This window comes from Seriola dumerili, unplaced genomic scaffold, assembly GCF_002260705.1.
Source record: "Seriola dumerili isolate Sdu_G_001 unplaced genomic scaffold, Sdu_1.0 BDQW01000192.1, whole genome shotgun sequence".
Lineage (NCBI taxonomy): Eukaryota > Metazoa > Chordata > Actinopteri > Carangiformes > Carangidae > Seriola > Seriola dumerili.
Window position 1 is genome coordinate 1,210,312 of NW_019174447.1, and position 15,490 is coordinate 1,225,801.

At 43.0% G+C, this 15,490-nt stretch overlaps 1 protein-coding gene across 2 annotated transcripts in view; it reads right to left on the minus strand.

The window, feature by feature from the left end:
• LOC111227961 (septin-9-like) overlaps positions 1–15,490 on the minus strand; it is a 101,094-nt gene that overhangs the window by 48,035 nt on the left and 37,569 nt on the right. For both annotated transcript variants that reach the window (XM_022753714.1, XM_022753715.1), the window contains exon 3: positions 257–664. In XM_022753714.1, coding sequence (XP_022609435.1) covers positions 257–664 — 408 coding nt within the window. The remainder of the gene's footprint in view (positions 1–256; positions 665–15,490) is intronic.

Genomic DNA, 15,490 nt, shown 5'->3' on the forward strand with positions numbered 1-15,490 from the left:
ACAATATAGTTGTAATGTTTTATGTGTGCAAATAAAAAAAAAAAAAAAAAATCAAATCAAAAAATCTGATCACCTGAGACGGATGTTAAGGTCTGAACATGGCCCAGTGTCCTTTTGTATGTGTGTGTGTGTGTGTGTGTGTGTGTGTGTGTGTGGCTCACAAAGCACACACAGTGTAGTAATGATAATAATAATATTATCATTATTATTATTATTTGTGAGGGTCTGTGTTAGTGTTTAAGTGGCTGAGACTCACCGACCACCATGATGTTGAACTCGAAGCCGGCCTTCATGGTCTTGCGCCGCATCTGGTCCAGGACTGCCTCGATGCCCACGTAGCCGAACAGGTCAGTGCCCTGGATGAAGCTCATCTGCTGGCCCGGCACAGACTGGCTCAGCTCTACCTTCACCTCCGCCTCCAGCTCCATCTCTTTCTTCATCTCCCCCTCCTCCATTCCCTTCTCCTTCCCCTTCTCCTCCACATCTGCACACACCGCCACACGGTTCTCCTCTTTCTCTGTCGTGGAATTCTGGGTATTCATGTCGGCTGGTTGTCCTTCGCTCTTGCCCTCGTCCTCTTGCTCACGTCCCATGATGCCTCTCTCCTTCTCCTTTCCCTCCTCCATTGGGTTGAGCGGCTCCGTCTCCAGCTCTCCAGCAGTTTCTGTGGGTAAAGACAGAGATAAAGAGTCTTTCTGGAGGTTCACCCTCTTTTCCCAGACTGAGGCTGTCAGGTTTGTGTATTTACAATCATACTAATTAATGAGCTTTAGATGTGTTTTTTTTTATTTAATCAACGGAGCCAGACTAGCTGATTCCCCCTGCTTCCAGTTTTTATGCTAAGCTAAGCTAACCACATCCTGACTCCATCTCTGTGCTGGAGATGCAGAGGTGAGGATGATGAGGATCATCTGAGCGTCTCTTGTCAGAAAGAAGGGAAATAAACATGTTCAATATTTTCAACACTTATACCTATGACCTAGGAACTACTGAGGATTATTACATATTGATGGAGCGACTTGAGTCAGTGACTGAGGCTACATCCACACTAATTGGTTTTAGTTTTAAAACCCATGACTTTTGCTACCTTTACTCCTGTGTCCATGCTACTCTGGAGTTTTTCAGCACCTAAAACAGAAACTATGTCCACACTAACGATCTTCTGACGAGTGTTTTAGCTCCGTATCAGAAACGATCTCCCTACATACTAACCCACCTGAAAACACCATGAACATTCACGTACACTGGGCATGTGTGAGCCGGTGTAAACAGGAAGCAGATCTACTCTACAGTTGATTAATTGCAGAAAATACTCTGAATGAGGAACAGTAAAGACAGCTGCAGTGTTAAAATGCAGAATTAAACTGAACAACAGCTGCTAGCAAAGACAACATGGTCAGTAACACTGATCACCACTGATAGTCCAGGCTGATGAGATTCAGATTCAGACGACTTTATTAATCCCAAGAAAGGCAATTCCTTTGCAGTTTACCAAGTCCATTCATACAACCTCAAAACTCACAGGCAAAGTAGTCAATGCCAGAGGCAACAGATCAACATACGTGGGTCAATACAAGGAACAACAAGCAGCAATAAGTAAGACTGATAAAAATAAAACAAATAAAACAAATTAAAAAAACATTATCTTACAGTTCCTATCATGAATAAATAATATGCATGAATGAGTGAATTCTAAATTTTAAATGCAGTCATTTAAAATGACAAGTGTCTGCGTTTAGTAGCCTGATAGCAGAAGGAATGAAGAACTTGGAGTGGCGGTTTATTCACACTGTAACGCCAGCATTACACTGAATTCACATGACAGAACATGGCTAATATTTCCTTTTGCTTTCTGGGCCACCTGTTTCTCTCAAAGGGAAGACAGGTCCGAACCAAGGAGCGACCGTGGATGTGTACGTCATTGTTTCCAAAGGTCTCAGTTTCTGTCCATCCAGATACAATACAGTCCCAGAGTTTTCAAACTAAAACAAGTCCGGCAGCGTTATCCGAAAGTTTTAGCCACTTGAAAACTCTGGAGCCGTGTGGATGCCGGGAGAAAACGTAGCAGAGGAGTATTAAAACTAAAACCTGTCAGTGTGGACGTAGCCTGAGCCTTTCAGTAACACTGCTGACGTGATATGTCCATGGATACAGTTCCACATGTCTGTATGAAGTGTATTAGTGGTTCAGAGAGATCATATGTGTGCAACATAAACAAATCAGTCATGTGTGTGTGTGTGTGTGTGAGGTAAAACAATCACACACACATACGCTCATCCACAGGTGACACACAGCTATAAATGACTTCCAAGGCTAACACAAGCAGCACACACACACACACACACACACACACACACACACACACACACGCACACTTCTCTGGACTTAGCTGGGCTATATCTATCCCCTCACTTATCTGTGTGTATGTGTGTGCGTGTGTGTGTAGTCTGGTCTGCGCTGTAAGAGGATTGGATGACACTGACAATCCCCATGAGAACTTGAAGCCGTGTGTGTGTGTGTGTGTGAGTGTAGACGTACAAATACTCTGAAAATACAATTATGACACAGTCATCTGGAACCAGCATGACTGAAAGATGACTGTGGCCACTTCTAGGCCTTACTCTCACAACACACACACACGCGCACACACACACACACACACACACAAACACACGCACACACACACACAGGCTGATGGTTAGTGTTATTCCACATAATTTAATCAGCTATAAATATCCAACTGTCGACCATTGGAACAGAACTAATCCTCCTGAGTCGGGACAGCGAAGGGCGGACTGAGACAGAGAGGTCTGGGTTTTCGTGCATCATTACACTGTGCACTCTACTGAAGCAGGAAGTGTTTCACTTTGAAAAGATACTATGATTAAAGCACATATGGGAATGTGTGTTGAATAAGTAATGAGGTTGAACACATAGCCTCTGGATTCATCTCTTGTAGCTTTGTTTTCAACCTTTAAAAAATACCAATTCATACAAGTGGACCAGAACGATCCAGAGTGTTTAAACAGAGAGTGAGACAGAGGAGCACACACACAAAGGCAGGAGAGAAGCCCCTCCCACAGGTCAACACACAAGGGTCTTCTTCATTTATTCCTGGTGCTGATCCAGGAAAACATAAAAGCTCTATGTTATAAATTCATGAGGTTGTTACAAAGATAAGATAATTAACAGAGCAGATGAGCAGCATCGGTTGTTGACCGGAAGAGGAATTAACTGCTGTGAACAGCCAGGCTGCTGCTCACACAACACGCTGTCAGACTAGAATTATACCTCAAAATAAAATAAACAGTCCAGGCCAACAGCTCGTCTTCTAGTTTTTATTCTGCAATAACAACATGTTGACAGGCTGTAGTCTGGTGTCGGCCTGTCAGACCCAGGGAGGAGAATACCTGGTCAGGTGGTACTGATGTCCGAGGATATGTAACTGTTTAACTGATAGGATTAATCAGTCAGAATTCTGATTATCACTTAACTGTTAATTATGAACAAGCCTAGGATGATCCAATATATTAGGAGCTTGATTCACAGTAGGGATTAAAAGTCAGGCTCTCTTGGTTTCTGAGAGATAGATTTAGACCATTATTTTATGAATGTGACTCTTGTGAGTTCTCTTTACCTGGAGACGTGTCACATACTTTGAGATGAATGACACACAGGTGTTCATGAAAGGAACACCTTGATGAATTCCCTTAAAGATAAATGTCACCAGCTGACTTTATTCTGTAAATAATCAGAATGCACAGAAAACACAAAAGTATTTAGTTGTTTTTGTTTATCTAATAAAAATAAACCATTTGAAAATACTTTCCTAATTATAGGTTACTCATCATTCTTGTGTTCAGGTCTCTAAGTGATGACATTTTGCTGAATTTCACTGGCTGCTGCCTCAGTAACTGTCGAGATGTGGAGCTAAAATTAGACAAATGTAGAAGACAGGAACTAATGGGCACACAGACACCTTCACACACAGTATTGTGGTGACTAGAGGATGTGTGTGAAAAGCAAACAGTGTGTCTGAAACAGGAGAAAGAGACTGAAGGAGCCTAAGACACTAACTCCAGCACATACAGTATCATACTGATACTCACTGCTGAGCAGCTACAACAGACCTTATATGTTACTATTTGATCAATTTAAACTGACAAGGTACAGTATATACATGAAACCAAGTATGTCAGGCTCAATGTAAAGTGCTGACATTAATCAGATGTTTGCTAAGTCTCTATGCTGACAGTATAGGGATAATAAACAAGGCCTGAAGTGATGAAGTCAGCTGTCACTTTCCTTTGTTATGCAGTCCTGTTGAAGACTGGACAGTACAGAGGCAGACAGGAAAGACGAGAGGACGACCACAGCTGGAATTAAAATTGTTGTTATGAGGATGCTCCTGCTGAATAATATCACACATCTCCTGCCACCTTCGTGACTTATATTTGGCATATTCACAACAGATATGCTGTATAAACAGTGTAGGAGATGTTAGTGTGTCTCCTCTAGAGGCTGATCAGCGGTGAACTCACACTCTGTTAAACTGTGTTGAAGTTTCATGAGCAGAGGTGCACCATCAGGAGTGGCAAACCAAGCAAATGTTTGGGGCCCCCAGAGAGAAATGGGGCCCCGAATAGGTCCTTATATTGGCAATGACAACTATAAACCCTCTCAGACACTATGCAGTGCATGGCCACTACCCTAAAACCCCCGTAAGTGGGGCCCCCGATGATGTGCGCCGTAGCTAGCATCTACCGACAGCCTGCATGTGAGGCATTCAGGGAACATGTAAATTTCAGCTGCTACTGATATCTGCATATAATGTTTTTTTTGCCTGGTGCCCCCCAGAGTCTAGGAATGCCACTGTAGATTTGATAAGTGCTGAGATGGCTTTAGAGGGACATCCCACACAGACATTTACTTGGTTTGGGTGATATCCAAAATTTTATATCTCAATACAGCCCAGCCCAAATATTGCAATATTTGATATTGTTGTATATTGTATTTATAATATATAATCATAAGCGATGCTGCCGCTAAACAGTGTTTATTTGTCACATGTCAAGGTACAGTAAGCAGAGCAGTGAGGTGAGGATCAGACTGGCCAGTCAATCCGTGTGATATTATAAACAAGAATTACCGCCCTGCACTCAGACAAGTTTCAGATTACATCCGTTTATCCAGAGTCATGAAACTATGAACCATTTGTGTGAAATCTTGTCACACTTGCTGTTTGAGTTACGGCTAAAAAGTGTTATGTGTTCATCCTTGAGTCCCAGTGGACATTTGTGCCAAATGTGAAGGGATTCCCTTGGTATCGCGTTCACAAGGCCAAAACCGCTTGTGAACCATTTTGTGAGGTTACTGCAAACTTGACCTTTGACCTTTAGCCACCAAGGCGTTACTGAGATATCGCGTCCACGAGAATGGGATGGATGGACAACCTGAAAACATGCCTCCAGCCATAAATATATTGCATATGCTAGGAAATACCGTGATATTCAATATTAATGAGTATCAGCCTGAGCCTAATCCTTACTTTAAATTAGCTCCACCTTTTCAGGCTCTGTACTGCTGGACCACCATGAAAGACCTGAGGGTTGAGGGTTTTACTAGAGAAGAACATGTTGATGTGAAGTGTCATCAAAGACAGAAGAGGTGTGACAAGCATTTAAATATGGAGATAATGATGCACATCTTCTCCTGGGAGGCATAAACACAAAAAGGGACAGAATATTTGCATAAAGGATAAAAGAAGAGCCACGCCTCCACACTGCCAACCACAGGCTGCAACAAGTGTGTGCAAATGTCGGACTGACGGTTTTCGGAAACTGTTGGAGGCAGCTGCCCCAACTCCAACATCAGACGGACGTGGTGGTGGGAGGGGGGGTTTCTGACAGTTTGATTTGATTGATTTCTGTTTAACCATCTGACTTCTGTCCTCTCCTTTCATTTGTTTCCTGCTGTTGCAACATTTGCATTTGCAATCGTTTAATTTCCTCAAAGTCGTCAATAAACTGAGTGAAAGACAGCATGATAAAAAACATGTCTTAACCTGTAGCTCTCAGTGTTTTCTCTTGTCTTGTCATGACAAAGATCAGATGATAAGATCAGATGACAAAGCATCAGCACTGATGGCCCCTCCCTCCTTCTTTAGAGCTGTTAATGCTCTCATGAATATCAACATATCACCCCAAGGAGGTGGGGGCATTGGGGGGGGGGAGGTGGGGGTTTGGGGCATCATATGTTGAAAACATTTGGGCTTTGGGAGAGACTGTTTGTATTTACCAAATGGTGTGAAGGCACCGTGGTCATCCTTCATCACACCACACTGGGATCAGATGATGGAGGGTCTGCAGGATGGTCTATGTGTGTGTGGTTCATACTTTAACTAATGGTTTTATTGTTTTAGCAGAGAAACGTTTACAGTGTTTTATCCTCATCAACGACCCCCCCCCCCATTCAAAGGCTTCAACCTTACTGCTCAACAACTATCAGGAGTGAAGAGAAACATGTCTGAAGAGCACAATCTTCTGTTTCCTGATCTACGTCACATCACTCCTTTAGTCCTGTCAAACATCCTCTATTACAAAAGATGACGCATTACATGCTGCACCAATGGTAACAAATGGTCTACACTTCCTGTCTCCTAAGTGGGCGTGGTCGGGATTGCTTGTTCACGTCCAAACATAACAACAATACAATACAACACTGGATACAGTTGAATTAACATCAACACAGCACAAGATCATATCAGTCTCATACTCTATGTTTTCCCTCCAAAAACACTTCAATAATACTAACAATTATAGTGTTATAAAGCAAAGAAATACAAGTTTTATTTCAGTTTGAACTTTTAATTCATGGTTTCACCTATAGGTCGCTCTAATCTTCTGCAGCAGTGAAGCCAGAACCAACAGAGAGATCTGTGCTGTGAGATCTCAGAGTTTGTTGCTGAGACAGAGACAGGTCTCCAATAAAGTTCATTTTCTCCTGATCTGTCTGAAAAATGTCATTTTAATGTCAGAATGTCCTGAAGATTTGTGGCTTGTGAAAAATTGATCCATTTATCAATTTATTTCAGTGACTATGAGGCTAAAGAATCATAATGTGTGATTAGGTTCACTTCTCCCATTGGAGTGAACAGACTCAGACCTGCTGCTGGTCTCCTGAAGGGGCCGGAGGTGGAGAAACCCTCGTGACACAGATACAGGAAGTGATTGTGAGTGTACCGTCTCCTCTCTCAACTGCCTCTGGTCCTGTTCAGCTACAAACATCTGATTGAAACAGGCTATTCTGTAAAGCAAGTTCCCCGACAAGGTAAAAGAGAGATGGGGTGAATTGTACAGACGTAGGTGCACACGTTCAGACAGTGTCCTCTTGAAGGTATTCAGATATTGTACACAAGAAAATACACAGAAACAGATGTGGGATGAATGAAAAGGCTCAAATCCTGCCTGTCACACCTCTGATAATCTTCGTGTGATTGTTGGATTGTCTTCAAGAAAGTTACAAAAGCCTCCAGATACAACAAACTGTGGGTGAGGCTGTGCCATCAGAACATGGTTTAAGTCCTTGAGTCAGACTCTCTACCTTGACGTGCCCGAGCCAAACCCACTCACTCAGGCCTAGTCAGTGACAGACCATGACAGCTTAGGTGTGAACAAGAACTACACCAACTCAAATCCCCTAAGGCTTTAAGTCCTATTCAGCTTGACTTGACCCTCAGCCTGAACCGACTACACATGATGAGTCATGATTAATAGCAGTGTGTGGAGTTCAGAGTGTGGAGTCTGAGGTAGACCAGGTCTAATGACAGAGGACTTGTCTGAACAGTCAGGTACTGATCTGACAGTTCACTTTTGATTCATCTTCCACTGAACCTGTAGCATGAAGCATGGGGCTAAATGTCAGCATGGGTTAGCCACGCTCACACAGGCATCTCATAAACTTGTAGCTCTGAGGGTCTGACAGCTGTTTTCTGATGCAGCCAGCGAACAACACACAAACAAGTAGTTTCCGTTTGTTTCTTAAATACAGAACGGCATTTTGTCCAACCGTTTCTGTGCAGTGTTTTCCATGCATTAATTTAAGTGAGGCAGCCGCCACAATAACAACATTGACCACCACCAATTTTCTATTTCTTTACAATTTCAATTGAGCAAAATCCTATTTCATTAATTGTAGAGCTGTGCAATTCGCTCAGCCCCTCCCTGCCCTGCTCTCTCTCTCTATCTCTCTCTCTCACAAACACGTCGACAACACACTCTGTCTGTAAGAAGCACCAGGAGAAGTCCCGCCATATTGTGGACTGTCAATAAAGCTTTTACTGTCCCTGCCTGTCTCTGTACAGCCTTCTCTGTGTGCCTGTGGTTCGGGGTGTGCAGCAGCGTGCATGTGCTGGGACAGAGCCAGATCGACATCTGTGTAAGGCTACGTTCCACGCTACTACGTTTTCATTTTAAAATGGCAAAATGACGAGCGTTTTAGCTCCATATCAGAAACGATCTCCGTCCAGACTAACACACCTGAAAAAGCACACATACATGACCATTCCTGTATACTGAGCATGTGCAAGCTGGTGTAAACAGGAAGCAGATCGTCTGTAAGGTCAGTAACACTGTAATTCATTATCATGTTGTATTCACCACTGGTAGTCGAGACTGATGAGATACAATCAAGGAGTGACCGCGGGCGTCTACGTCATCGTTTCCAAAGGTGTCCGTTTCTGTCCGTCCAGATAACAACACAAGTTTTCAAAATCAAACGGGGCCAGCAGAGTTGGATGTAGCGTGAAACGGAGAGCTGTCATGGTGAGACGGACGCTCTGACACCTCTGATTCTGATCTAAAAATCACACACATGGCAGCGGCATGTCGGCTTTGTTTGGTTCAGTGTAAACGAGCAAAGGCAGCATGTAAACAGGATCTCTGTGTGAAACAGGCTAATGAATGCAGCCTGTCACTGTCCCTGCTTATGTGAAGTCCTCTGCTTCATCTGAACTCAGATCTGCACAACGATGCAGCTCATCATCTCTGAGCAGCTGCTGTTACAGTTCATAAACGCACAACGTCTGGTTTCTAATAACAGACTTCCTCTTGCACATGAGTGGGAAGAAACCACACACACACACACACACACACACACACACACACACACACACACACACACACACACACACACACACACACACACACACACACACACACACACACACACACACACTTTTCCATTGAAAGAGCTGCACATAAAAGAAAAACACCTGTCATCAAGCTTAATGTGCTGTTGACTTTTAACAGCTCAGTAATACACATCTGGAGTTAATGAGGAGGGAAAAATAAGACAAACTACCATATAAACTTCTGATTAGAACAATCTTAATCTCCTCCCAGCACAGTGTCCTCAAATCATACAGCTGTGGACAGACTCAGAAATAAACTTAACGATCATCTTAATGATCAAAGAAGAATGTTGTTTGGTACTTATCAGCATCACCTTAGGTCTAAGACACAGTTGATCCACACAGTGTGTTAGTCTGTTGTCTGCAGCTCTGTTCAGTGCGGAAGAGCAGCTCTAACTCCGCGATACACACTGCATGTCATATCATCTTTTCACAATAAAAGCATCCCAACAGTTGGCCGGTGGACAAGCTTTTAATGTGAAGCAGTGACAACAGTAGAGACTGTGTTTCAGCAGTGAGTGATCAGCTGTGATGGATCATGCAACAGTAAAAATCAGGCTGATGAGTTAGAGTCCAAGCAGGAAACAGGAGTGAAACTGAACTGTAAACCACAGAGACTCAGGTAGAAACTACAAACACAGATTCCTCTCTGGTCACACGACTGAGGAGACGAGACCGTCACAGGTTGGTGGGGGTCTGTGAGAAGTGTCACACACAAGCCGTCAGATGATCAGACCGCTTGGAAACAAACCAACACTTCACCCAGATTATCTAAACCACTTTAGCTGAAACGCACAGCTGAAATGTTGCTAACAATCCCCCACAGCTCCCTCGCAACTGAGAACTGTCAGCTGCCTTTACAGCTACAGGTGAAAGGTGAAGCAGGAAGTGGGTCTGTAAACTGTGAGGGAGGTGTACACCTTCGTTTTCGGTCTGGTGTCCGATCACCTGACTGAGACTTCACTTCCCGCTGTTTTGATGAGAATAATGTTACCATGGCTATATCATCGAACAACATAAACCTGGTTTATCAAATGTAATCATCGACGAAACCCCACTTCAAAAGAGGATGATAAGAGAGACATGAGCTGCTGTAGAAACAATCAGCTGGTTAATCATTTAGTTGATCCTCAGCCATTGTGATAATCAATTAATCAAGCCAGCACAGCAACATGCTGGAGGATGGGCTTCCTTCTTTCAGGTCATATTGAGCTCAATCTGTCTGGTCGGACAAAACAACCAACAAACAAAAAAATGTGATGATGTGAATGTGAATTTTTCACACATTTGGTATGTTTGACACACAATCTGCAAATGAACTGATACTGAAAATAACTTCAGTTGCTCTGTTGCTCTGTGTGCTGTCTGTCTGTGGGGAAAACACACTGTTTAAGAGGCTGAAAACATCAGAAGTCCCGGTTGAGAGATGGTACAGAACTATAAAAGATCAGCATTTGTGCATCACATGTTCTCCAGTGTCAGGACACATGCAACATGTTCCGCAGAGAGGAGTATTAACAGCTGAGAGGAGCAGCTAAATGAATGTGCCTGTGTCCAGATACTACAGCATTCACTTTCTACCTGTGTGTTTTAAAACCTAAACAACTTGTCAACAAAGCAGAAGTTTCAGTCTGAACTCTAAGTCTCGGTCTGATTCAACAGTGAGCAGCCAGCCGAGGCCTAACAACCCCCCCCCCACCCCCATTCTGACCGCCAAAGTGGACCAGTCCTGTCAGCCCTCATTGTTAGCCCAGGAGACTGAGCGTACCCCGCTGATATCCATGGAGAACGAGAGAGACAAAAAAATTCCTACCTCCTCTCATTCACAGGAGCCGGTGGTGTGACTCTGTGGTCGGCGGCGAGCGGCGGCTCTCTGAAAACACTGAGGAAGAACTTCTCTCTGCTCTCTACACTCCTCTCTCTGTACAGTCTGTCTGCAGGGATGGTCCTGCACTCTCTCTTTCCCTCTCTGAGCGCCTCTCTCCCTCACCCTCTCCCTGAGTCTCCCTGATGTCAGGAGGAAGGCCGAGAGACACAGAGACACTGAGAGAGAGAGAGGAGTGAGAGAGAGGAGGGAGGGGGTGCTGGTGGTTAAAAGCAGCTCCAGGATCCATTCACATGCAAATGGCCCAAGGAGCTTCCACTAATCCCTGAGAGGAGAAGGACTACACCCCCACCCCCACCCCCCACCCCCACCCCCCACCCCCCCCTCCCAGCAGTGGCTGAGCTGCCAGTCAGTGTGGGATGGAGGTGTAGAGCTGCAGCTTCAATGGGCTGTGGCTATAAAAACTATTAGTTAAATTCATCTTCTCTGCTTTCATCACTTTCTCGACCTTTCCTCAGTTCATTTCTGACTGTGCAACATTTTTGGTTTTGGCGGTAAAATCCCTCTGAACAGCGTCGTCCTCTATCAAGCTCAGAGTGGATGTAAATGCTGATAACTTCAGTTATTCCTGTGGAGAGACCCCCCCCCCCCCCCCCCCCCCCGCCCCCCCCCCCCGCCCGGTTTGGCTCTAAGGCAACATGTAGGCTGTCCTAACCAGCTGATTGGTGGAGGTTTTAGGAGCTGTATGCAGCCTGAGAGGAAGCCCTGCACAAACCACTTTAGTTTCCAGAAGAAATCATAATATTATCACTGTAATATTTTCCTAAGAAAGAGGCTAAAATTGATGGTCCCATTTTTACACTTGGAACTGCTTGGTATGTAAATGTAAATTCTTGTTCAGTCAACAGTCAACAGTGTCAGCTTCCTGCCTGACATGTATCTGGGCGAAAGTCAACTGATTACTTTAGCTCCTGCTTGAGGTGGGTGTTGCTCTTAAGCCCAAATTAGACTTCAAATCAAGCAATGACGCTCGTATGAGTCTGATATCATCATTATTGCATTAAGTACTAACTTAAGTAAGATGCACCCATCATTGTGTCCTGTACCAGAAGGTGGGCTGGCCCTCCCTCTCTATCAGGCGAGACCAACGATCTATTATCTAATCATTTCTAAAGGGCTACTCCAGAAATTACCACATTATTCATCATCGCTCCTGTGCCCCAGACATTCTACTTTTAATACACGTTCTCAGGAGTGGCTGCCCTTATATGGCCCAGCAGTGTTATAATAATAATAAAAATAATAATAATAATAGTAATAATAATAGTAATAATAATAATAATAATAATAATAATAATAATAATAATAATAATAATAATAATAATAATAATAATAATAATAATAATAATAATAATAATTTATAGAGCACTTTTCTAAACCCACATTACAAAGTGCTTTACACAAGGCAGCACAATAAAACATGCAGGTCATATAAGGCAACAGTGAAAAAAAGCAATCAGAAATACAATTAGTGTCTTAGTAATAGTGCAAATAGACCAAAGACAGTGTCACCAGCAAGAGGGTGATCAGTAAAAATCAATAACACAAAAAAAAGGAAAGAATTAAGTAAAATTAAGTGAAATCGGAAAAGGCTACATACATGCATATATGAATGTATTTAAATCACTGAAAATTTGTATTTCTGCTATTAATATTGTTATTTCTCTTATTTTTCTATACTCAGGCCTCACTTCCTGATTCAACAAAGTATAAATCCAATAAAAAAATAAAAAATTCATCAATAATAAAATTATATTGTTACATGACGTGTTTTGACCAGAAGTAGCCTACAGCTATATTCTTATTGATGTTTCCCATGAATCACATGAACCGTTGTGGCAGTTGAAAAGTGTCAGAGAGTCAGAAAACAGATGGAGACGTTTGCTTACTCACAGGAAACAGCGGAGACACAGACATGTTTCAAACAATCAGTGTTTCAGAGAAACAGGGAAGTGTGAGTCTATTATGAAAATGATTTCCGGGATTTTCACATCAGCTGTTGCAAAACTGTCAAGAGTAATGTCCACACTCAGCGCTCAGCTCGGAGCGGTGAGTGGACGCATCATCACACACTGAAGTATCATTCCACTGTTTCCATGTCCATCAGCTTCATTCACACTGAACTGATTCATGTTTCCAGCTAATTTCACCCACAGCAAACCGATCTGTCTGATCTGCTGACTCACACGGCTCATCATGGCGAGTATATGTCCATCATGTACTGACTCTTACTGGAGGAGCAACATGATGTCACACTGGGGAAATTACTGAAACAGAAAGGTGAGGTGAGTCTCTGTTCCTTGGTAATAAAATATTCTAGGCAGCATTTTAACCTCAGGTTAATTAAAGGAGATGGTTATATACAGAAGTGACTCCTCTGTAAACTAGAATGACACTCAGTAGATCACATACAGATCTTCATACAGTCCTACAGTCTGTCAGATCTAGATTAATACCTGGATCTTCACCAAACTATATCAAATACTAGATGTCAACATAATAAATATGTCTGATTTTTGTATTTCCTGAGAAACTTATGAAAATGTAAAAATATATTTCACCATGTTAAGAAAAGTGATAAAATAGTCCTGGATCCAGTTCCAAACCAAATTCTATGGGTTCTTTCATGGTCCGTGACCCATACCTCCATCACTGCAGCTCTCCACTGATCTGGGCTTCATGTCAGAGAGTCCGGATGAAACCTCTCCTCAGTGACAGTTTGTAAAGAAGCAGCTAAAGGACCGAAGGAGAAACCAGATTCTCTGGTCTGATGAGATCAGGACTGAACTGTTTCCTCCAGACATGATGCTGAGAGCTGATCATCCTTCTGGAAGTTTCTCCATCTCCACACAGGAGCTCTGGAGCTCAGAGAGATCATCAGGTTCTTGGTCTCCTCTCTTCTCCCTGATGTCTCAGTTAGTCCAGGTCCAGCTCTAGAGGAGTCCTGGTGGTTCCAGACTTCTTCATGTCAGAATGAGGGAGACCGCTGTTCTTCTCAGGAACCTTCAGTGCAGCAGAAATGTTTCTGAGCCTGGACACAGTCCTGTCTCTGAGCTCTGCAGCAGCTCCTTCCTCCTCAGGGTTTCTGCTCTGATCTGTTTGTCAGCTGTGAGGCCTGATATAGACAGGTGTGTGTCTTTTACACATCATGTCCAATCAGCTGAGTTCACCACAGGTGGACTCCAGTCAAGGTGGAGAAACATCTCAGAGATGATGCAGAGAAATGGAGGAACCTGAGCTACATTTACAGACACAGTAAAGTGTCTGAACACTATGACGGAGAATTAGGGCCACTGAAGGTAAAAAAACCCCCCAAAAAACGATCGCCGTGTGTGTCAAATTCCGTCAAGGCGTTACTGAGATATTGCGTTCACAAGGCCAAAACTGTGTCTTGTGACGTCCCCATGACCTTGACCTTTGGCCTTTGGCAACCAAAATCTAATTTGTTCGTCGTTGAGTCCAAGTGAATGTTTGTGCCACATTTGAAGAAGTTTCGTCAAGATATGGCATCCACAAGAATGGGATGGACAAACAACCCAAAAACAATATGGCTGCTGTCGCCGGTGCGGAGGCATTAAAAACGTTTATAAATTCTGTTTTCACTTTGTCATTATGGGGTCTGAAGACACTATGAACACACTATATTTTCCCTGTCCCACGAGCAATAAACGTACCTGTCTAACAGGTACTGTGTGTGTGGATGAAACCCTGATGGATCTCATTCATCTGTGTCATTGAGCTCCACTGTTTCCAACAACTATTAAAACTATTAGAAACACAAACACTGTTAATTAGTGAACTGTTTTTCAGTTTCACATCTTCAGTAAGAACCACTGCATGTGGAGCTGAGAGAGAGGAACTGGAGGAAGTGTGTGGTTTTCATAACTTCATGTAAATTGTTGACAGCTACAATAAACAATAAATGTAATTCAAGGCACTGCAGCATAATCCTTTTAAAATATGATATGGTTGACATAGTAACACTGTTTTCAAAGGCTGTAACTGTAACAGTCGTGTGCCACACTACTATACTACAAACTGGGAAAATGACCTTACCCCCCTACACACACATGCAGGCACATGAATGGACACTTGTTGTTATTTATCATTTTGATCAATGACAACAAACGGCTGCTGGCTCAACATCAAACATAAAATGCTAAATTAAGTCACACAATAACCATGTTCCAATAATTAAACCATCACTACTGCTAAACTTAATATTAATCCTACCCATGAAAAGCATTACAACGTCAGGAAAAGTCCTTTCTGTCACAGAGTCATTACTTGCTTCATTTCACTTTGTACCACAGTTAAAGCCTTATCCATACACACTCTGTTCCCTGTGAAGATGCCAGCACACTCACTGCTGACAAGCCTGCAAACTAGTTTTCACATGCTCAGACCTTAAGTGC